This window comes from Rhinoderma darwinii, chromosome 1 (assembly GCF_050947455.1).
Source record: "Rhinoderma darwinii isolate aRhiDar2 chromosome 1, aRhiDar2.hap1, whole genome shotgun sequence".
Classification (NCBI taxonomy): domain Eukaryota; kingdom Metazoa; phylum Chordata; class Amphibia; order Anura; family Rhinodermatidae; genus Rhinoderma; species Rhinoderma darwinii.
In genome coordinates, this window is record NC_134687.1 from 598,084,117 (window position 1) to 598,108,190 (window position 24,074).

Below are 24,074 nucleotides of genomic sequence, written 5' to 3' on the forward strand. Positions count from 1 at the left end.
ACAAGCCCATACCTAGTCTACCCCTGGTCCCTGACACCACTATGGATCCCCGTGAGACCCTGGCTCAGCAAATGCAGGGTCTCTCCCTACAGGTCCAGGCCCTGGCTCAGAGGGTCAACCAGCCTGATGCTACCCTAGTAGTTCCCCGCACCGCACCTCTTGAACCCCACCTCAAGTTGCCCGACCGGTTCTCAGGGGACAGGAGGACTTTTCTCTCCTTTCGGGAGAGTTGTAGGCTTTACTTTCGTTTAAAGCCTCATTCCTCAGGTTCTGAGAGCCAGCGGGTGGGTATAATTATGTCCCGGCTCCAGGAAGGGCCCCAAGAGTGGGCCTTCTCCTTGGCTCCTGACGCCCCTGAACTTTCCTCCGTTGATTGTTTCTTTTCTGCTCTCGGACTTATTTATGACGAGACTGACAGGACTGCCTTTGCCGAGAGTCAGCTGGTGACCTTAAGTCAGGGTAAGAGACCTGTTGAGGAGTATTGCTCTGACTTTCGGAAGTGGTGCGTAGCTTCTCGGTGGAATGACCCTGCCTTAAGGTGCCAGTTTAGGTTGGGTCTGTCGAATGCCCTGAAAGACCTGCTAGTTAGCTATCCCTCTTCTGACTCCCTAGACCAGGTTATGGCTTTAGCGATACGACTTGACCGACGTCTCAGGGAACGACAACGTGAACGTTTATGTGTTTTCTCCTCCGACTCCCCCATGATGCCTCCCGAAGCTCCGTTGCTTCGTTCCTCCCCGAAAGATTCAGAGATACCTATGCAACTCGGGGCCTCCGTGTCCCCCCAACAACGTAGAGAATTCCGCAGGAAGAATGGTCTCTGCTTCTACTGTGGGGACGACAAGCATCAAGTGAACAACTGTCCTAAGCGTAAGGTTGCAGCCAGAGAACTTCCGCGTCTAAGTGATCATCGGGGAGGTCACTTGGGCGCACAGGTATTTCCCGTAAATATGAAACGTACTAAGATCTTGCTTCCCTTTCAGGTCTCTTTTGGTGGTAGGTCTGCTACCGGCAGTGCTTTCGTGGATTCAGGGTCCTCTACTAATATCATGTCTGTGGAATTTGCTATGTCCCTTGCTATGCCTCTTATTGATTTGCCTAAACCTGTCCCGGTAGTGGGTATCGACGCCACTCCTCTTGCTAATGGTTATTTTACACAGCATACCCCTGTTTTTGAACTCCTTGTTGGCTCCATGCATTTGGAGCAATGCTCTGTACTGTTGATGCAGGGATTATCGTACGATTTGGTGCTAGGTCTTCCCTGGTTGCAGTTGCATAATCCTACGTTTGACTGGAATACTGGGGAGCTAACCAAATGGGGTAATGAATGTTGTACGTCATGTTTTTCTGTTAATTCTATTTCTCCCCCTAAGGAGGCGAATACGCTACCCGAGTTTGTTCAGGACTTCGCTGATGTTTTCTCTAGGGAGGCCTCCGAAGTGTTACCTCCTCATAGAGAATACGATTGCGCTATCGAATTGGTACCAGGAGCTAAGCTTCCTAAGGGTAGGATATTTAATCTTTCTTGTCCCGAACGTGAAGCTATGAGAGTGTATATCCAGGAATCCCTGGCCAAGGGTTACATTCGTCCCTCTTCTTCTCCGGTAGGTGCTGGCTTCTTCTTCGTGGGGAAGAAGGATGGTGGTCTTAGGCCATGCATTGACTACCGTAGCCTGAATAAGGTCACGGTAAGGAACCAGTATCCCCTTCCTTTGATTCCTGATCTCTTTAATCAGGTTCAGGGGGCCCAATGGTTTTCTAAATTGGATCTACGGGGGGCGTATAACCTTATTCGCATCAAAGAGGGGGATGAGTGGAAGACTGCGTTTAACACGCCCGAAGGCCATTTCGAATACCTCGTCATGCCCTTTGGGTTGTGTAATGCCCCTGCGGTCTTCCAGAATTTCATAAATGAGATTTTGAGAAATTACCTTGGGATTTTTCTGGTAGTGTACCTTGATGACATACTGGTGTTTTCCAAGGACTGGTCCTCCCACGTGGAGCATGTCAGGAAGGTGCTCCAGGTCCTTCGGGAAAATAAACTGTTTGCCAAAACCGAAAAATGTGTGTTTGGGGTACAGGAGATTCCATTTTTGGGTCAAATCCTCACTCCTCATGAATTCCGCATGGACCCAGCCAAGGTTCAGGCTGTGGCGGAATGGGTCCAACCTGCCTCCCTGAAGGCGTTACAGTGTTTTTTGGGGTTTGCTAATTATTACAGGAGATTTATTGCTAACTTCTCGGTCATCGCTAAGCCCCTTACGGACCTCACTCGCAAAGGTGCTGATCTCCTCCACTGGCCTCCTGAGGCTGTCCAGGCTTTTGAGGTCCTTAAGAAGTGCTTTGTCTCGGCCCCGGTGCTGGTTCAGCCCAACCAAATGGAGCCATTTATCGTGGAAGTTGACGCATCTGAGGTGGGAGTGGGGGCTGTCTTGTCCCAGGGTACCAGGTCCCTCACCCATCTCCGCCCCTGTGCCTACTTCTCCAGGAAGTTTTCGCCAACTGAAAGTAACTATGATATTGGCAACCGCGAACTCTTAGCCATTAAATGGGCATTTGAAGAGTGGCGCCACTTCCTGGAGGGGGCTAGGCACCAGGTAACGGTCCTTACCGACCACAAGAATCTGGTGTTCCTAGAATCTGCCCGGAGGCTAAACCCGAGACAAGCTCGATGGGCGTTATTTTTTACCAGATTCAATTTTTTGGTTACCTATAGGGCTGGGTCTAAAAATATTAAGGCTGATGCACTGTCGCGTAGCTTCATGGCCAGCCCTCCTTCGGAGGAAGATCCTGCTTGTATTTTGCCTCCAGGTATAATCATTTCCTCTATCGATTCTGATTTAGTCTCTGAAATTGCTGCTGATCAAGGTGCAGCTCCCGGGAACCTTCCTGAGAACAAGCTGTTTGTTCCCCTGCAATTCCGGCTAAGGGTACTTAGGGAAAATCATGATTCCGCACTATCTGGCCATCCAGGCATCCTGGGTACCAAACACCTCATTACCAGAAATTATTGGTGGCCTAGGTTGCCTAAAGACGTTAAGGCCTACGTCGCCGCTTGTGAGGTTTGTGCTAGGTCCAAGACTCCCAGGTCCCGACCAGCGGGCTTACTGCGTTCGTTGCCCATTCCCCAGAGACCTTGGACACATATCTCCATGGATTTTATCACCGATTTGCCTCCATCCCAAGGCAAGTCGGTGGTGTGGGTGGTGGTGGACCGCTTCAGTAAGATGTGCCACTTTGTGCCCCTCAAGAAACTACCCAACGCCAAAACGTTGGCTACCTTGTTTGTCAAACACATCCTGCGTCTCCATGGGGTCCCTGTCAATATTGTTTCGGACAGAGGGGTACAATTTGTTTCATTGTTTTGGAGAGCCTTCTGTATGAAGTTGGGGATTGATCTGTCCTTCTCCTCTGCCTTCCATCCTGAAACCAATGGCCAAACGGAGAGGACTAATCAGTCTCTAGAACAATACTTAAGGTGTTTTGTCTCTGACTGTCAATTTGATTGGGTCTCTTTCATTCCCCTCGCCGAATTTTCCCTTAATAACCGGGTCAGTAACTCGTCTGGGGTCTCTCCTTTTTTTTGTAATTTTGGGTTTAATCCACGGTTCTCCTCCGTTTCACCTGGTAGTTCCAACAATCCTGAGGTAGAGGTCGTTCATCGGGAACTGTGCACAGTCTGGGCCCAGGTTCAGAAAAACCTAGAGGTGTCCCAGAGCGTACAAAAAACTCAGGCTGATAAAAAACGTTCTGCTAACCCCCTGTTTATGGTCGGGGATCTGGTGTGGTTGTCGTCTAGGAACTTGCGTCTCAAGGTTCCGTCCAAGAAGTTTGCTCCCCGGTTTATTGGGCCGTATAAGGTCATTGAGGTCCTCAATCCTGTCTCCTTCCGGCTGGAGTTACCCCCGTCTTTTCGGATACACGACGTGTTTCATGCCTCCCTCCTCAAACGCTGCTCCCCATCCTTGGCTCCCTCGAGGAGACCTCCTGTTCCCATCCTCACCCCGGAGGGGGTGGAATTCGAGGTGGCCAGGATTGTGGACAGCAAGATGGTCCAAGGCTCCCTCCAGTACCTGGTCCATTGGAGAGGATACGGGCCCGAGGAGAGGACTTGGGTACCCGCCCGGGATGTTCACGCTGGGGTATTGGTCAGGAGGTTCCACCTGCGTTTCCCCAGTAAGCCAGGTCCACTTAGAAAGGGTCCGGTGGCCCCTCATAAAAGGGGGGGTACTGTAAAGGATCTGCCAGGCACTGCGGGGTTAACTCCCAGAACTAATCAGTCAGCACCTGAGAATACATCCCTGAGACTGACTCCTGCTTCCACCATTCAGGCTGGCAGGCTTAGGAGTGGGAGAGCCTATCGTAACCTGGCCAGACTCAGCTAGCTCCCGCCCTCGGTCTATTTAAGCCTGCACTTCCTGTCCCTCGGTGCTTGTTATTGCTTTTGTTTCCTTCCTTGTGGTTCCTGGCCCAGCTACAGCTCCTGCTATTTTTGATCCTGCTCCATACCGACCCTGGCTTACCGACTACTCTTCTGCTTTTCGTTTTGTACCTCGCACACTCCTGGCTTGACTCGGCTCGTTCACCACTCTGGTTGCTCACGGTGTTGCCGTGGGCAACGGCCCCTTTTCCTTGCTTGTGTTCCTTGTATGTTTGTCGTGTTTGTCGTGCACTTACTGAGCGCAGGGACCGCCGCCAAGTTGTACCTCGTCGCCTAGGGCGGGTCGTTGCAAGTAGGCAGGGACAGAGTGGCGGGTAGATTAGGGCTCACTTGTCCGTCTCCCTACACCTTCCTTCCTTACAATGGCCTGATGTCGAATCCTTTTTTGGAATTATAATGTCCAGGGTCTTGTGACTGCTCAGTGAGACATCAACAGTTGAGTGTTTGTACAGATGCAGCAGAGCTGAGTTTTTCTTGACTCGTTTCGTCTGCAGACAAACTTATAGTGAAATCCCAGTGGATTTCTGTGTTACCATGAGTTGCGCCAAATGACTAACGCGGCACTGCATCTAACAAAACAAAAGCATTGTAACCTGTTTGGACTGATTGATTGACATCTTCGGATTTGCTGCGGTTTTAGTACATGTCATTCCGCTTCCAAGAGCTTCAAGGAGAGATGTGCCTGGAGAGGCCCGAGCCATGGCGCCTATCTCTACAATTAAAATCATGGTGATAGGAGGATTAAGGAGAGAAAATACAGTACTGTGCAAAAGTTTTAGGCAGTTGTGGAAATATGCTGCAAAGTAAGAATGCTTTCAATAATAGAAGTGTTAATAGGTCGTTTTTTAGTAATTAACAAAATACAAAGTGAATGAATAGAAGAGCAATCTAAATCAAATTAATATTTGGTGTGACCACCATTTGCATTCAAAACCGCATAATCTTAACCAAAACCCCAACTCCATTTGCTGAACTGCATCCCCAAACTTGCAAGGAGCCTCCACCGTGCTTCACTGTTGCCTGCAGACACTCATTATTGTACCTCTCTCCAACCCTTCAGCGAACAAACTTCCTTCTGTTACAGACAAGTTTTAACATTTTTACTCATCAGTCCAGAGCACCTACTGACATTTTTCTGCACCCCAGTCTCTTTGTTTTTGTGCATAGTTGAGTCGCATGGCCTTGTTTCCACGTCGAAGGTGTTGCTTTTTGGCCGCAATTCTTCCATGAAGACCACTTCTGGCCAGACTTCTCCAAACAATAAATGGGTGTACCTGGGTCCCACTGGTTTCTGCCAGTACTAAGCTGATGGCACTGCTGGACATCTGATTAAGAAGGGAAGTAAGCATGATGTGTCTTTGATCTGCTGCACTAAGTTTCCTTGGCCGAGTCCTGCGTCTACAGTCCTCAACGTTGCCCATTTCTTTGTGCTTCTTCAAAAGAACCTGAACAGTACATCTTGGAACCCCAATCCAAAATTTTGCCTGAAGAGACCTTGCTCATGCAGTATAATTAGCTTGTGTCTTGTTGCTGTGCTCAGTCTTGCCATGGTGGACCTGTGAAATAAAACTGTCTTCCACAACCTCACCTTTGTAGCAGAGTTTGGCTGTTTTTCATCCAGTTATAAGCTTCTGTTTATGTTACAGTTAATGACTGTATTTTAATCTACATATGAAAATGATGATCATTATCACCTGTTTGGTATAATTAATTAATCATACACTTGACAATAATCCTACAAAATCCATGAGGTTGTGCAAGTGTACCTAGAAGAATTGATGCTGTTTTGAAGGCAAAGGGTGGTCACACCAAATATTGATTTTGATTTTGATTTCCCTTCTGTTTATTCACTTTGTATTTTGTTAATAGATTAAAAAAAACTATTAACACTTCCATTTTTGAAAGCATTCTTACTTTGCAGCGTTTTCACACAACTGCCTAAAACTTTTGCACTGTATATTCCAGACCGGTTTTTAAGTTTTGCCTGGACTAGTCCTTTAAAAATGTCCTATTGTACACAGTTTTATGTGAGCTTTGAGGAAATTTGTCTTTTTCTTAGTACTTCCTTAGAATCTTGATCAGTCGCCATTTAAGAGAAGAAAAGCGTTGAGCGACAGACACAAAGTTCCTTAAACAGTTTTATAATAAAATAGATTAGGTAGAGATTGGGTAAATTCTCTGAAGCTTTAGATTGCCATGGAAACACTGAAAACACATAATGTCCAGTATTTTCTACAGACATGTCTGGTTTATAGTTAGCGTTTCTGAGTTTGAAAAAGCTTTGATACAGGCCCAGTGGGAATCTGGAACAGAAGAGAGATAAAGGGAGGGAATCATGTTGGGCTCCAATGTGGAGGGGGTCCAAATTTCCAGACTCTTTTTGATGTTTAAATATTTTGTAATTTTATTTAGAGTTTCTCCTTTATTTTCCTCCCCCCTGTATATCTACATTTTTCTCCATCCTGCTATCCTGTATTTCTACATATTCCTCTATCCTCCTCCTGTATATCTACATCTTCCCCCATCCTCCTCTCCCATATATCCACATCTTTCTCCATCCTCCTCTCCCATATATCTACATCTTCCCCCATCCTCCTCTCCCATATATCCACATCTTTCTCCATCCTCCTCTCCCATATATCCACATCTTTCTCCATCCTCCTCTCCCATATATCTACATCTTCCCCATCCTCCTCTCCCATATATCCACATCTTTCTCCATCCTCCTCTCTTGTATTTCTTTCATCTTCCTTCATCCTCCTCTCCCGTATATCTACATCTTCCTCCTTTGTTCCTGTATATCTATATCTTCCTTCATCCTTCCCTTCTTTATATCTGCTTCTTTTTTCTTATGGTCCTCTGTTATTGGATCTCAGTGTTGTAGTGGGTTGATATGATATCGCACCTTCTGGTGTCATTCGAGGGAACTTTTTATTGATCACAGTGGCATTACTAGATAAGTAACAGAGTAATTCAATCGGCTACAATTTTTGGAAACTGTATCTCTGCTTTTCCTTTGATACAATTAGCAGCTCCTCTGCCTGGTGACCTGCAGATCTCCCGGGAGCCCCTGTCTGTCCTTCATATGACTTCAGTCTTCAGCTTTCTTCTACTTCCCCATGTGTAATTAAAGGTGTTATCTGTGTTTATTAGACAGATTTGCTTTAAGATGATTCTCTGTTAGTAGTAGAAAAAGCGAGAGTTATGCTCTCATCTCAACCCATGAGAATGCTCTAACTTTGTGGTTGGCAGTGGGTCAGAACATTTAATAGGCTACCATTGGCAAGTTGATGGGGAACTCTCCCTCTAAACATTTAATTTCCCATAGACACTGTTTACCTATGATTGAAATAGGAATATTTTTTGGCCATAGTGTTAGTTTAACAGTGACCAGAATATATACGGACTACTGCTTACCAACTAAGGTCACACCTCTGGATCCCCAGTGATCTTATGATGTCACTTGTGTCACTTGTATTTAGTAGAAGGTCTGGGGTGGAGGGAGGATTCGTTCTTACATACAGATTTTCTGCCAAAATGGTGAGGAATTATTTTTGTCCCAGCCTTCAAAATTGTGGATTTGAAACGGTCCATTAGGCTTTATTCAGACGACAGTAAATATCGTCCATGTAATGGCCGTCTTTTGAACGACTGTCACACGGCTGCATGTATGTCTATGGGGTTGTTCTTCACGTGGCCATTGTTTTAACAGACCGTGTGAAGGGCCTGTGAAAAAAACAGGGCATGTCATAAATAGGTAATGTCCTAATTTTTGTCCGTTTTCACGGATCCCTCAATATACTCAAGTCTATGAGGGATCCGTGAAAACGGGTCCCGCAAGGGTGCGATTTGGACGTGAAAAACGTCAATTTTTCACATCTGAGTTCAGTATTTTTTAATAAGTATCATGTAATTCTTTATTGCTAATTTCTGGAGGTCCCAACAATGGGACACCCCTCATTAGCACGCGAACCGCTTACTATAAGGAGTAACTCTAATATTTTAAAGGTTGTACAAACAAGACAACACCCTGCATGAAATATATATATATATATATATATATTTTTTTATTAATTTGGTTTAATGATGTTACAGAAAGAAACATTCAAGTCAAGGGGGGTGAAAACTTTTCATTGAAACTGTAAATAGTCGCTTCACTTAATACGTTATTTTAACCTTTTTTTTCTTTTGTGTGATTTTTTTCTTTTTAGGTATTCCAACTTGATCTTAAATCTTTTTTCCCTGATGGTTGATGCCAACATTCCAGACATTGCGCTAGAGCCAGACAAGACCGTTAAAAAGGTAAACCGAGCACAACTCCTTACTGTGCCTTTCATTATTTATTTTTGGTGTATAAGTCTGCACACTTGAAAGCAACTATTTTTACTATTATAAGTGTAAGTTTGCTACACCTAACGAAAAGTATTGATTCTCATTGTGGGGATCCAGCTGGTAGGGAATCTTTAGAGCAATGCTTCCTGGGAAACATATGCAAAATAGTTATTTTTTAGAAGGAAGAAAAGTTCCTCTCCTATCGGTGGCTACCCTATAAGTAAGTGAGCCTTTAAAAAACCTTAAAACATGACTCCTGTTATCCAAACCAGACACACTCATCTTTAGACATCACTGTTTCGGAGTTGCCGCTCCTCGTAAACAGTATGAGTTGCTTAATGCCCAAGTGGGCATGTTTTTACTTTAGACCAAGTGGGCGTTGTACAGAGGAGTGTATGACGCTGACCAATCAGTCATTACTGTCACCTACGTTATAGCGCCTATCTCCTTATGTAGGAGATCGGGCACTTATAATGTGGTGACAGAGCCTCTAAGTTTTTTTAATAGGATTTAAAAAAAAATTATAATAATTATGGCGAAGTTGCAATGAATTTTCTGAATTGGCATAAATTAGCAATATTTTCAGCATATTCTATGAATCCTGATGAAATTCATTAATTTTACCATATTTATCTAAATTATTTTTTTGAATGTATAATATAAAGTTCTGCAAATTTCTGACGTAGTTTGCATTTCAGTTCCTCAGAATTTGAAAGATCTCTTTTTGCCCACAGTGAATAGAAACATTCCTGTTTAAATCTAAAGACTGAAAACTGGTACAGTTACTACTTATGTATGTTACAATCTTCCACAGTGGGTGATTAAATAGGCCAGGACCGGCAGGTCAGATACTGTAGCCCCTCCCACTTCCCCTGACTTTTAACCATGAATTTGTTATTTCTGAGAAATTATAATTTGACACAAAATTACATAACGGTGTCAGTGTGCATGAAGTGCTGCGTGGCATTTTGACAATGTGCCAGGTGTCTACTTTCAGAAAATATATGGGTATCGGGGTTTAGTATGAATTTTTTTTATTTTATCATTGGGGTTTTCAAAGTGTGAAAATTGTCCTGTCTTCGGTGCAAAATGTCCAAAAACCCCTGACCGCGAAAGGGTTAATTGTACATTGAAACCAATGTGGCTGCACTACTGCAGCTATTGTGGAACATGGGACAGGCACAATGCAATAAAAGGGGGCACGTTGAATCATATGACTCCCTTGCATCCATCATTGTACAGCTTAAAGAGGCTCTGTCACCACATTATAAGTGCCCTGTCTCCTACATAATGACACAGGCGCTGTAATGTAGGTGACAGCAGTGCTTTTTATTTAGAAAAACGATCTATTTTCACCAAGCGATTTTAGCTTTATGCTAATAACTTTCTTAATGGACAACTGGGCGTGTTTTTACTTTTGACCAAGTGGGCGTTGTAAAGAGAAGTGTATGACGCTGACCAATCCGTGACCAATCCGCATCATACACTTCTCTACATTCATCTAATCAGCGCATAGGGATCCTGCTTTGTTCGCTATGTGCTGTCACATACACCCACATTAACGTTACTGAAGTGTTTAGACAGTGAATAGACATTCCTTCCAGCCAGGACGCGATGCCTATTCACAATTCCGACACTTCGGTAACGTTTGTGGGGTACTTACCTCACAGCAAGCGTAATCTCGCTGTAACCTGTCATTTACAGCGTGATCTTGCGAGATTACGCTTGCTCTGCTGTAAGTACCACACAAACGTTACCGAAGTGTCGGGATTATGAATAGACATCCCGTCCTGGCTGGAAGGAATGTCTATTCACGGTCTAAACACTTCAGTAACGTTAATGTGTTAGTATAAGACAGCACATAGTGATCTAGCAGGATTCCTATGCGCTGATTACATGAATGGAGAGAAGTGTATGACGCTGATTGGTCAGCGTCATACACTCCTCTGTACAACGCCCACTTGGTCAAAAGTAAAAACACGCCCAGTTGTCCATTAAGAAAGTCATTAGCATAAATCTAAAATAGGTCATAACATGATGAAAATAAATTGTTTTTCTAAATAAAAAGCACTGCTGTCACCATTACAGCGCGGATCTCATTATGTAGGAGATAGGGCACTTATAATGTGGTGACAGAGCCTCTTTAAATCACCTCGTAGCAGGGACCTAAAAGGAGTTGTGCCAGGCTCAACAATAGTCATCTAGACACAAGATAGCTAATAATTGTATGATCACTGTTACTCGATCCTGAGAATGCGGCTCCCAAAACAACCGTTCCTTTTCACTGCACCACCCACTGTGAGAAAGAGCTTGAATGGAGCAGCGGTCGAGCATGTGCCCGCTGCTCCATTCAATGTTTATGGGACTCAGCTGTTTCCGTCATTCCCATAGGCTTTGAATAGAGTGATAGTGTGCATGCTCGTCCGCTGCTCCACTCAATGTCCTCTGCACTGCGGTGAAGCGGTGAGTAGGAACAAGGTGTTTGTAAACCCCCATTTTCATGATCGATGGTGGTCCCAATTGTGGGTGCCCAGCGATCAAACAATTATCACCTAGCCTTTAACCCCTACCCGCACCAGGACGTAACTGTACGTCGTTGCGGGAAGTTACTTCCCGCACGAGGACGTACAGTTACTGAGTTAATCCCGGTGCACACTGTCGGCGACAGTGTGCACCGGGAACCAGGAGGTCAGCTGTCGCCGACAGCTGACACTCCCCTCTTGCCGGCCAGCGGTCCTTTGCCGCTGATTTCGGCGCATTAACCCCTTAAATTCGGCGATCGGGTGCAATCGCCGAATTTTAGGGGTTTCTAACATATCGGCAGACCCCCGTCCGAAATCGCGGGGTCTGCCGATAGTTAGTATGGCAAACGGAAGCCAAACAATGGCTTCCGGGTCTGCCATGGACAGAAGCCCATCAGGACCAACCTTCGGCTGGTCCTGATAGGCTTCCTGTCAGAGTGACAGAAAGTCACTGTGCCGTTCCCGATGCACACTGTCGGCGACAGTGTGCATCGGGAACTTGGAGATCAGCTGTCCCCGACAGCTGACACTCTCCAGTGTTGCCGATCAGCGGCTCATCGCCGCTGATTTCGGCAATTAACCCGTTACATGCGGGGCTCGATTGCGATCTCCGCATGTAGCGGGTTTGTAGCGCATCAGCAGCCCCCATGCAATCGTGGGGGCTTCTGATGCTTGTGATGGCACCTGAGGGCCAGACAACGGCCCCCAGGTCTGCCATGTATGTCAGCCTATGAGGATCAGCCTCTGTTGATCCTCGTAGACCAACTGTCAGAGTGACTGTGACGTCACACTGACAGTTGGAATACATTACACTACCTAGGTAGTGTAATGTATTCTAGCAGCGATCAGAGCTGCAGGTCAAAAAAAGAAAGTGTAAAAAGTAAAAGAAAAGTTAATAAACAAAAATATAAAGTGTAAAAAGTAAAAAAAAGTTAATAAATTTTTTTTATAAAAGTGTAAAAATAAAAGGTTTTGTTTTCCTATAATAAGTCATTTATTATAGGGAAAAAATGAAAACGTTAAAAAAAAAGTACACATATTTGGTATCGCCGCGTTCGTAACGACCCAATCTATGAAACTATAATGTTAATTTTTCCGCACGGTGAACGCCGCAAACAAAATAAACGGAAAACTGTCAGCATCGCTATTTTTTAGTCACCACCCCTCCCAAGATATAGAATAAAAAGTGATCAAAAAGTCGCATTTACCCCAAAATGGTACCAATAAAAACTACAACCCGTCCCGCAAAAAACAAGACCTCCCACAGCTTTTTTGACGAAAAAATAAAAACGTTACGGCTCAAAATAGCGTGTCCCAGAAAATAAATTATTTTATAGAAACTTAATTTTATTGTGCAAACGCTGCAAAACGTAAAAAAATCTATACACATATGGTATCGCCATAATCGTACCGACCGGCAGAATAAATTAAAACGTAATTTATTGCGCACGGTGAACGCTGTAATAAATAAAGAATTTAAAGCGCCAAAATCGCTGTTTTTTGGTCACCTTAGCTCTAAAAAAGATCCTGAGGGGCCAAAATCTCACTATACCCCTAGAAAAATTCCTTGAGGGGTGTAGATTCCAAAATGGGGTCACTTTTGGGGGGTTTACACTGTTTTGGTCCCTCCGGGGCGTTGCAAACCCGACATGGCACTGAAAACCAATCCAGCAAAATCTGCGCTCCAAAATCCAAAAGGCGCTCCTTCCCTCCTGAGCCCTGCTGTGGGTCCAAACATCAGTTTACGACCACATATGGGGTATTGCCGTAATCGGGAGAAATTGCTTTACAAATTTTGGGGTGCTTTTTCTCCTTTATTCCTTGTAAAAATGAAAAAATTCTATGTTTCCACAGAAAAATAGGTGATTTTCATCTTCACAGACTAATTCCACTAAATTCTGCAAAAAAACTGTGGGGTCAATATGCTATCTATACCCCTAGAAAAATGCCTTGAGGGGTGTAGTTTCCAAAATGGGGTCACTTTGGAGGGGTTTCGGCTGTTTAGGTACCACAAGACCGCCTCAAACCTGACATGGTGCCTAAAATATATTCCTAAAAAAAGGAGGCCCCGAAATCCACTAGCTGCTCCTTTGCTTCTGAGGCCTGTGTTTCAGTCCATTAGGACACTAGGGCCACATGTTGGATATTTCTAAAATCTGCAGAATCTGGGCAATAAATATTGAGTTGCGTTTCCCTGGTAAAACCTTCTGTGTTACAGATTTTTTTTTATTACAAATGAATTTCGGCAAAAAAAATGAAATTTGTAAATTTCACCTCTACTTTGCCTTAATTCCTGTGAAACGCCTAAAGGGTTAAAATATTTTCTGAATGTGGTTTTGAATACCTTGAGGGGTGCAGTTTTCAAAATGGGGTGATTTATGGGGACTTTCTAATATATAAGGCCCTCAAAGCCACTTCAGAACTGAACTGGTCCCTGAAAAAATAGCCTTTTGAAATTTTATTGAAAATATGAGAAATTGCTGCTAAAGTTCTAAGCCTTGTAACGTCCTAGAAAAATAAAAGTACGTGAAAAAAAATGATGCAAACATAAAGTAGACATATAGGGGATGTTAACTAGTAACTATTTTGTGTGGTATTACTATCTGTTTCACAAGCAAATACATTTAAATTTAGAAAAATGCAAATTTTTGCAAATTTTTGCTAAAATTTGAAGTTTTTCACAAATAAATATTGAATTTATCGACCAAATTTTTTCACTAACATAAAGTACAATATGTCACGAGAAAACAATCTCAGAATCGCTTGGATAGGTAAAAGCATTCCGGAGTTATTACCACATAAAGTGACACATGTCAGATTTTAAAAAATAGGCTGTGTCCACAAGGCCAAAACAGGCTGTGTCCTAAAGGGGTTAAATAGGTGATAATTGTTGATTTTGGTACAACCCCTTTGGAAGGGTTCTTCTCAGCGACCGGGAACGTATCTTATTATAATGTTGCCTTGTTAGGTTGCTCGGCGCCCGCCGCTCACACATGCAGCCGGCTTCCTGCAGCTCCGTGTTTAATCTACACTTGAAAAGAGAGTTCACGACTCTATTAATAAAGGGGCCCGAGCAGAAGCCTTTCATTTCAGTAAACAGATTATTAGAAGTCAGGGTAGACACTTTACATAGCTGTGAATAAAATCCAGTCATCAAGAACACAGCCTAGTAAGGAGCCGCTCCGTGCCCAGGATTACAATGGGAAACATCAGACATTAGGAAGATGGAAAGAGAACATTACACTCCAATATTACATCTCCCAAATATTTATCCCACCGCGAGGAGCCGTGTTTTCTCCACACCGCTTGTATCGCACTATGAAGAACACTTGATCCTCGAATGTAGAACATTTCTCTCCGTTCCATTTCGCACTTTAATCAAACATATGCATCGTTTTTATTACATTGCTTGATATAAGAAACGCAACTAAAGATAAGATTGGTGGCAATGATAACTACCACCGTTACATCTCAGAACGTCAAGTCTACCTGGTATGCAGCACGACTGGAGCAGAGGGATTGATGCATTACTAGGCACAGTCATTCAGGAGTCTAGAAAAGCTGGGTGATCACCCCCATTGGGAGCCATAATGGTTAATATTTGTTGTTCATTTTACCCTTGTTCATTACAAGGGTTTAATAGGTTTTCTGGGACCTTAAGAATCACTCCAGCAATTCTTTTTTATTATTAAAGAACAATGTAGAGGCTCTTGTGCATGCTGTGTGTGCCTGTGTATGTGCCATTTATGGGGTTTTTGCCATCTTTGTTTCTTCTCCAGCTCTGATATGGCTCCCCTGTGTAAAGTCCGTGCTGTTGGCGGCTCATAACTCTGCATTAGGGCTTGTCCACACGTAACAAAATTTCTGCAGCAATTCTGCATAAAGTAGGATTTCCGCTGCGGAAGAACCGCACCATTTCCTGAGTTTTTGACTGCAGAAAATGGTGCAGATTTTGCTGCGTAATTTCTCAATGCTGGGACATCTCTGAAAATCGCAGCAATTCAGTCCACTTTCCGCGGCAGGAATTGACGTGCTGCGGTACAAAAAATACGCACCGCAGGTCAATTTCTATTTGGAAATTGTATGCAGCGTGTGGATGAGATTTGTTGGCTCTCACCCGCTTTGTTGCTACTGTATTCTACTGCGTATTTTACGTCCGCAATTCCAGACAGAAAATATGCAGCACTTTCGCTGCGTGTGGACAACACCTTAGGGTTGGAGGTATGTTTTAAATATTGACCCCTGGGACCTACACCGCTCACCATAATGAAGGCTGTGGTGCCGTGTCCCCTTGTTTACACAAGCACAGCAATAGCACTGGGTTTCAGTACCAGTCTATACAGAGGAGGTTTCTGTATCTGTGCACACAATTAAGGGAACGGGGCACTCAGAGAAGCACCATTGCCCCTAAATTGTGCTGATTGGTGGGGGTATATAGGCTGGGACCCCCACCGATCAAACGTAGGATAGGCCATCAATGTTTAAGTCCCGGAAACTGCCTTGAGCTTTATCTACATGAGTGGATGATCTATTATAATTGCATCTTCTATATGAAGTGGAGTGTACGTTTCTGACACTATTCCTGGAATAATCTCCACTGTGCACATTACTCATAAGTAATAGAATGAATGTGCTGAATATCAGACACCTCAGATCTTCCGCACCTGCTAACTGCACATACAGACTGCTCCAGCTCTTGACAGGAACACAGCGTAGCAGTCGCTCTGAAGTTGAGGTGTAAATGAGTGAAGATTTATGGGCAGCAAAGTTATGACTCCGATCTGCACAAGACTAGCGAGATTACATCTGAATACCTGCACATATGCCGGACTCCATGCTCTTTTCCTTTACTCCAGAACCTGATAATCTGCAATTTCACTGGTCTGACTGGTCTTCATGAACAGCTATTCCTCCCATCAAAGTAAACTGAATGTACTGCGTAGGATCCTCTGATGCAAATGTGAATACATCTTTATTCCCAGTTCTGTTCAATTTTGTTCTTTGCAACTTGCTCTAGGCCAGCGGTTTACAGCTGGAAGAACACGGTCTGGATCTGGACCAGGACTCCAGCTGTCTGGACCCCACAGACCTGCCGTCATAGATACACTGGAAGGGTGCGGTGTCTTTTCCAATGCATCTATGACTACAGGTCTGCCGCCAGGACCATAACTACTTCTGGGGTCCGGCACACAAGGTTGTGTGCAGTCCTGCCAGGAAGTGAAGTGGATTCGGGACTCGGAAGTGATAAGTATGGATTTGTTTAGGGGGTCTGATTATTCTTAGGGGTCTGGTCTGGGGTCTGAATGAGTTTATGGTTCTCATCTGGTGTCTGAATGAGTTTAGCGGGCTGAACTGGGGTCTGATTTATCTTATGGGTCTGGTCTAAGATCGGAACTAAGTTTAGGGGTTTGGTTTGGGATCTGAATGAGTTTAGGGTTCTCATCTGGGGTCTGAATGATATTAGGGTACTGATCTGGGGTCTGAATGAGTTTACGGGCCTGATCTGGGGTCTGATTAACGTTATGAGTCTGGACTTAGTTTAGGGTTCTGGGGTCGGAATTAAGTTTAGGGGTTTGGTTTAGGGTTCTGATCTGGGATCTGCAAGAGTTTAGGGGTCTGACGTCTTATTTTGGGCTAATTTTGGGGTTTGGTCTAAATTAAGAGTTCTGGTCTGGGCTTCCCCACTAAAAAATAATTATACATCGTGATTGAAATGGTTCTGCACAGTTTGCGAAACGTTAACAAGATAACGTCTTGGTGTTTATCTCGGACCTTCATCTGAGTGTAGACCCAGGTAATCTGACCTTTACTAAAAGTAGTTGAATACCCCTGCTCTAGGCAATGCTCTGTGAGCTAAACAGTCTGTACTTCAGACTGATACATTGTAGCAAACTACCAGAGTTGTGTGCAGCAGTTGCTGATGTATTTATTTCTCAGAGCATTGCCTAGACTGGATGCAATTGTATCAACATCTCACCCGTGAACAGTCCTGTTCACGGCTGGGATGTTGATACAATTGAGAAAGATATAGCCGTGGGTATAGGATTGCTGCCTCTGAATATAAGCCCCCCTAGGCCTGCAATGACTATCTGCCTTTTAGGACAGAGGCACAACCTTATTTACACTGACCGTCAGTAATGCTTTGGTATAGCAAGACTCTGGAGCAGTCGAAACGTGTTCTGTGGAGTAATGAATCACACTTCTCTATCTGGCAGTCTGATCTATGAGTCTGGGTTTCATAAATTCCAGGAAAACGTTTCCTGCCTGACTGTATTGTGCCAACTTCAAAGTTTGGAGGAGGAGGGATGATACTATTGGGTTGTTTTTAAGGGGTTGGCCTAGGCCCTTTACTGCCAGTGAAGGGAAATCTTATAGCGTTCCTAACTTTTCAGGTGACTTTTCAGACTAAGCTCTCATACATGTGTATATGAGGAATAGCACTAATTCTCGCCATTATATGACTTGTATTCTGAATTATTTAGCAGCTTCCCCCTCTGCAGGCTCTAGCTGTAGTTCTCGGTTTGTTTCTGAGCTAGTGAGCAGAACCTAACTGCTATCATGTCTTCTATACCCTGCACACATAGAAATAGAAGAGCAGGATTCTCCTCTTCTATCTATCACATATATAGAGGCTGCAGCATCATGGAGGAAATGATACAGCAGTAATGAGAAGTGTAGCTAAGAATCCAGCACTAGGATGACAAAAAAAATCTAACCAGCGGCCTGTGTCTTCCTCATTCTGCTCCTGCTTCCTCCCCCTGATACCCCCCTCCTCTCTTCATAGACTTGTATGAGCAGCGTGTCTGACTCACTCTCTCTATGCTACCTATCTACAGGAAGCTCTATAGGGGCACTATATATGTGGGGCACGGTGTACAGGTGGCTTTATGTGGTGCACTGTGTACAAGGGGCTTTGTGTGGGGCACTGTGTACAGGGGGGCTTTGTGGGGCACTGTGTACAGGGGGCTCTATGTGGACAATGTCTACAGGGCGCTCTATGTTGGGCACTATCTACAGGGTGCTCTATAAGGGGGACACTGTCTACAAGTGGCTCTATCTACAGGGGGCACTGTGTGTGTGTGTGTGTGTGTGTGTGTGTGTGTGTGTGTGTGTGTGTGTGTGTGTGTGTGTGTGTGTGTGTGTGTTGGGGGGATACAGTGTATGGTACTATTATAACAAGGGACACAATGCAAGGCACTATTATAATTAGAGGTGCAGTATATGGCACTATTCTATTTAGGGGAGTAGTGTGGCACCATGAGAATCTTATCTTCGTTTATAGGTGCAGAAATTTATGAAAAGTAAGAAGCTTAAGACATTTAAGCGGCATACTGCAGAAATGGGCTGTGGCCGGGAGAAGTCATCACTGGATGGAGAAGAGAAAAAGAACAACTAGAATCTGAGATGTCACCTGTGAGTCACTTAATGTAAAAGTTTATCACGGTATGATCTGCAGCGAGATGATGCGTGGAATGATTTTTTTTTTTGTGAAACCACAACTCCCAGCATATCCTTACCATTGTTCGGGCCATAGTGGGAACTGTCGTTTTACGCCATACAAACCTATATGGCAGGGGTTTCACTAAATTGAGCAATATTTGTGCTGGTGCTATATTTATGTACTGAGCTTGGTTCTGGTACTGTATTCATGTACTGAGCTTGATTCTCGTACTGTATTTATGCACTGAGCTTTGTTCTGGTGCTGTATTTATGTACTGAGCTTGATTCTAGTTCTGTATATATGTACTGAGCTTTGTTCTGGTGCTGTATTTATGTACTGAGCTTGGTTCTGGTGCTGTATTTATGTACTGAGCTTTGTTCTGGTGTAGTATTTATGTACTGAGCTTTGTTCTGGTGCTGTATTTACGTACTGAGCTAGGTTCTGGTGTAGTATTTATGTACTGAGCTTGGTTCTGGTGCTGTATATATGTATTGAGCTTGGTCCTGTATATTTGTATTAGCTTCGTTCTGGTACTGTACATATTTCAGAGCTTGGTTCTGGAGCTGTAATTATATATGTAGGATGTATTTCTAATAACATAATTGCAGGGCAGATATAATTGTTTTCAATTCATTGTATATTTAATGGGAACCGGTCAGGTAGTTTTAACCCCTTTACTCGCCACCATGCGGTAATACATCACCCGACAATATTTCCATACATTCCCTTGTATGTTTTCTTCAGATGCAGCAAAATGTATAAAATCAACTTTTAAAACGGCGCACACTCTATGCTAATTACTCACTAAAGGTTAATGGGTCGGTGCCGCTATCCTGAAGAGTCACATAGTCCTGCCTCCAAACCCACCTCTCCATGCTTGATTGACATCCACCTGGCTGTTATACATCAGTACCAGTCTCCTCCATCTTTCTTGGATGCGCCATTGCCTTGTACTAATTGGGCACGCACCATGCCGCAAGGTATAGTCAGCCCGAGGTAGCCTGAAACACGCTTCTGTCCCCCATGCTTTATACTGCTGCTTTGCCTTGATGCTGCTTATAAGTAGAAGACCAGCAGAAAGTCAGTGAATGGAGTGCTGATTTCCATTATGAATATATAATACGAGTAATTAAACCACTAATGGGAGCTAGAATGCCCTCATTGTTCCCTCCCTGTCCTGTTCTTCTCATCAGGTGCTATTTTTAAGGGTATGTTCACACGCCATATTTACGGACGTAATTCGGGCGTTTTACGCCTCGTATTACGTCCGAAAATACGGCTCCAAACCGCCGGCAAACATCTGCCCATTGAAATCAATGGGGTTACAATGTTCTGTGCACACAGGCTATTTTTGTACGTGCCGCTGTCAAAAGACGGCGCGTAAAAAGACGCGCGCGTCAAAAAAGTGCATGTCACTTCTTGAGACCTAATTGGAGCCGTTTTTCATTGACTCCATTGAAAAACAGCTCCAATTACGTCCGTAATTGACGCCTCGAAAAACGCGAGTACGAACAATTACGTCTGAAAATCAGGAGCTGTTTTCGCCTGAAAACAGCGCCGTAATTTCAGCCGTATTGGACGCTGCCGTGTGAACATACCCTAAAACTTAATGGCCTTGTCAAATGACCTTAGAACAAGAGGCATTCCCGCCAATCTCCCCGCTGTACAAATATCACAGCAGTTACATGCATGTTTGCTGCAGGCGAAGTATGTGCATTCTGACCCTTGTTGCTTCTTATATCTGCGGATGTGTCCTCCCTACAGATGAGATAGCATTTACTGTTTGCACTGAATGGAATGGCCTACAGTAAATGATTTGTTTTGCTCATCACTTGAGAATACCATCATCCATAGAGCCTTATGGGGAATAGCATAGCTTTCTCCGTAGAGTAATGCGTAAAATACCAGAAACCCCATCGTCCCCCACCTTCCTGGCTCGTCAACTGTACAGAAAAACATGGACATTTATGTCTTTATGTGTGGTATAATGACTAAGACTATGAGTACCGGACCCCAGCACCCGACACTCCAACAACCACAGTCACCAGCACCTAGCAGCACAACCTCCTCTGACTGCCCCTGCTACATACTCTTTACGGCAGGAGGTAGTTGCATGGATGATCCCTGGAGGCCTCCCTGTGAGAAAATAAACTACTCTTCCATGAGACTTCGGGGACTCCTATTTTCATGAAGCCTCCCAAACATTCTGAGATTGTAGCCTGTGTCTGTCTGTGTAACTATGACAACACTTCTGGCCCAATTTCTCTTGCATATTCGGGTTATCATAGGGCAGCTTGTCCTTCATAATGAAGTCTCGTTTTTTATTTTCTTACCTGTGCTAGAAAAATGAAAGACTAATTAGTTGCTACAAAGCCTAGTGCACCTATGATAGCACCGAACTGCCAAAATGCAGGGATCGGTAGTGTTGTCATAGGGACATAGAGCAGAAGATCAACCTTAACTCGCAGGATCACAAATATTTCGTGTAGTTCTCTTTTAACATATTGATTATAACCAAGCCATGATATAAACATTACTTATTTGTACAAGAAAAATCAGTCCACTTAAGGGTCATGTAAAAGAAAATCCGATTAATAAGTGATCTATTACATAATGACATTGATCACAAAGAGCACGCAATACTGCAGAGAATGGCGCGTGATCGTATTTTATGTTTCCGGTGAACCCCTGACCTTTGTGTAGTCTTTGGTATTACTTAATGACCATCAATACCAATGTCTTGAGTGATATGACCGTCTTCTTCTAGACCGCGGTTCACTGACTCGCCATATGCTCCATATGAAATATGGCGTATCAATAGCGGCATGAACTGTTCCTCCGCTGCATCATCGCTGTGCTATTAGTTTTAGCAATATGTCATTTTTTATGTTTGTGATGGGATTTTTGTGATATTGTAATTGCTTTACTGAAATGATAAAAAGAAAACAAGACCTCCCCTCCCCCTCTCTTTCAAATTGAGTGACGCGCGCGTTCAGAGTCATTTAACAAGATAATACTATTACTATTAAGTCGCTGCTTGGAGCTCCGGCATTGATTTTTTTTTTTTTTGTGTAAGCTTTAAACAAGAAATCTATAGATATTTCAAGAAACTCAAATTAGCTAAAGATCTATTTGGATTGACCGGTAAAATGAATTTATGGCGGGTGTCTGGCTCCTGTCAATAGTCATTTGTGCTGCGATGATGTTGCCTTTATATGCAAAGCAGAAGTAAAATGTAAGCATTTCTCATAAAAAAATATAAAAAATCACAGTACTTGGGTTGTTCTATTTTCTTAAGTTGTTAGAAATTTAATTGATCAGTTTCCAGCTTACCTGGCCTAAGAGCCATGGTACTTACTGAGGCATATATTATTTTTAGATATTAATTAAAGGGGTGTTCCTATCTCTATATCAGGATATGCCATAAGTGTCCGACAGATGCAGGTCCCACCTCTGAGATCCACACCTAACTCTAGAACGGGGCCCCCTGACCCAAGTCCTACCTTCTGTCACTGGGCTCCGGGAACAGCTGAGTGCACTTTGCTACTCTGTTTCGGAAACTCCTATAAAAGTTAATAGGAGTTCCGATAACAGCGTAGCACAGCGAGCTACGCTATTTCTGTACCTCCCGAGTCTCGGAAACCGAGATACGCTGATTCCATAACTTACATTCACTTTTATGAGAGTTCCAAAAACAGCGTAGCAAGAAGCTCTCAGCCATTTACGGAAAACCCAGCCACCTCGTAAATTAGTGTCCGGAACTCAGCAACACTGGCAGAAGGTTGGGTGGGGAGTGGTCAGGGGGCCTGCTAGAGGTAAGTGCAGGTACAAGAGGTGGGACATCCACAGGATTTGTCATAAATGTCCGAGATAGGAATACCCCTTTAAATAATATATGCCTCAGTAATTACCTTGGCTCTTAGGCACCAGGTAAAAAGATAAGTGAATGCATACATATCGTGATCACGCTTATTATTGAAAATGTATGACTTTAGTCTATGACTTTTGTACGTTAATGAACGGAAGGTTGAAGAGAATCAATAAATGTTTAGAAAATACAGAAATTTTGCTGGGATACAATTTGTTGGAAAATATATTCATTGATTGAAAGGAGCTGGTGGAGACCCCGTTGGTATTTTATTTCAGTACAGGTCACACAGTTTAAATATTTGATATCATGTGCCTATGCCATAAATGTCTGAGATGGAAATACCCCTTTAACTCTTTATCTGTTTATAGGAAAGCTTGGTGACTACCTGTATGGCCTTTACTACTGCTATCACTCTACTTTCCCATAGTCTAATCCAGTAGTGCTGGTTTTGTGTCGATACATAAATCCTGTTTTGCCTATATTGCTTGTATAAATATCCAGTTTATTAGGGTTTGTAGGAAAGTTAGGCGAATATTTAAAGAACAATCCTATAGGTTGCTTCCCAGGTTTTCCTGAAAACTGATACTAGAAAGGGGTTCTCCGGGCATTTATATTGATGACCTGTCCTTTCATTGTCTACCCCATGGACAAGAATATATAACTACAAAAATACTGCCCCATATGTACAAGAATATAACTACTATAAGACTGCCCCCTATGTACAAGAATATAACTACTATAATACTGCCCCCTATGTACAATAATATAATGTCTGTAATACTGCCCTCTATGTACAAGAATATAACTATTAGGCTGGGTTCACACGACCTATTTTCAGGCGTAAACTAGGCATTTTACGCCTCGAATTACGCCTGAAAACACGGCTCCAATATGTCGGCAAACATCTTCCCATTCATTTCAATGGGTTTGCCGATGTACTGTGCCGACGACCTGTAATTTTACGCTTCGCTGTCAAAAGACGGCGCGTAAAATAATAGCCTCGTCAAAGAAGTGCAGGACACTTCTTGGGACGTAATTTGAGCCGTTTTTCATTGACTTCAATGAAGAACATCTCAAATTTACGTCCGTAATGGACGCCTCGCAAAACGCGAGTACGAGCAATTACGTCTGAAATTCAGGAGCTGTTTTCTCCTGAAAACAGCTCCGTAATTTCAGCCGTAATTGACGTTATTGTGTGCACATACCCTAATAATACTGCTCCCTATGTACAAGAATATAACTTCTATAATACTGCTCCCTATGTACTATAATATAATTACTATAATACTGCTCCTATGTACAAGAATATAATTACTATAATACTGCCCCTATGTACAAGAATATAACTACTATAATACTGCCCCCCTATGTACAAGAATATAACTACTATAATACTGCCCCCCTATGTACAAGAATATAACTACTATAATACTGCCTCCTATGTACAAGAATTTAACTACTATAATA

The 24,074-nt window shown here is 43.5% G+C and overlaps 1 protein-coding gene across 1 annotated transcript in view; it reads left to right on the forward strand.

Annotated features, from left to right (window-relative positions):
* The window catches only part of PIK3C3 (phosphatidylinositol 3-kinase catalytic subunit type 3), a 153,115-nt gene that overhangs the window by 86,973 nt on the left and 42,068 nt on the right, over positions 1–24,074 (forward strand). The window contains exon 23 of the mRNA XM_075840599.1: positions 8,653–8,743. Coding sequence (XP_075696714.1) covers positions 8,653–8,743 — 91 coding nt within the window. The remainder of the gene's footprint in view (positions 1–8,652; positions 8,744–24,074) is intronic.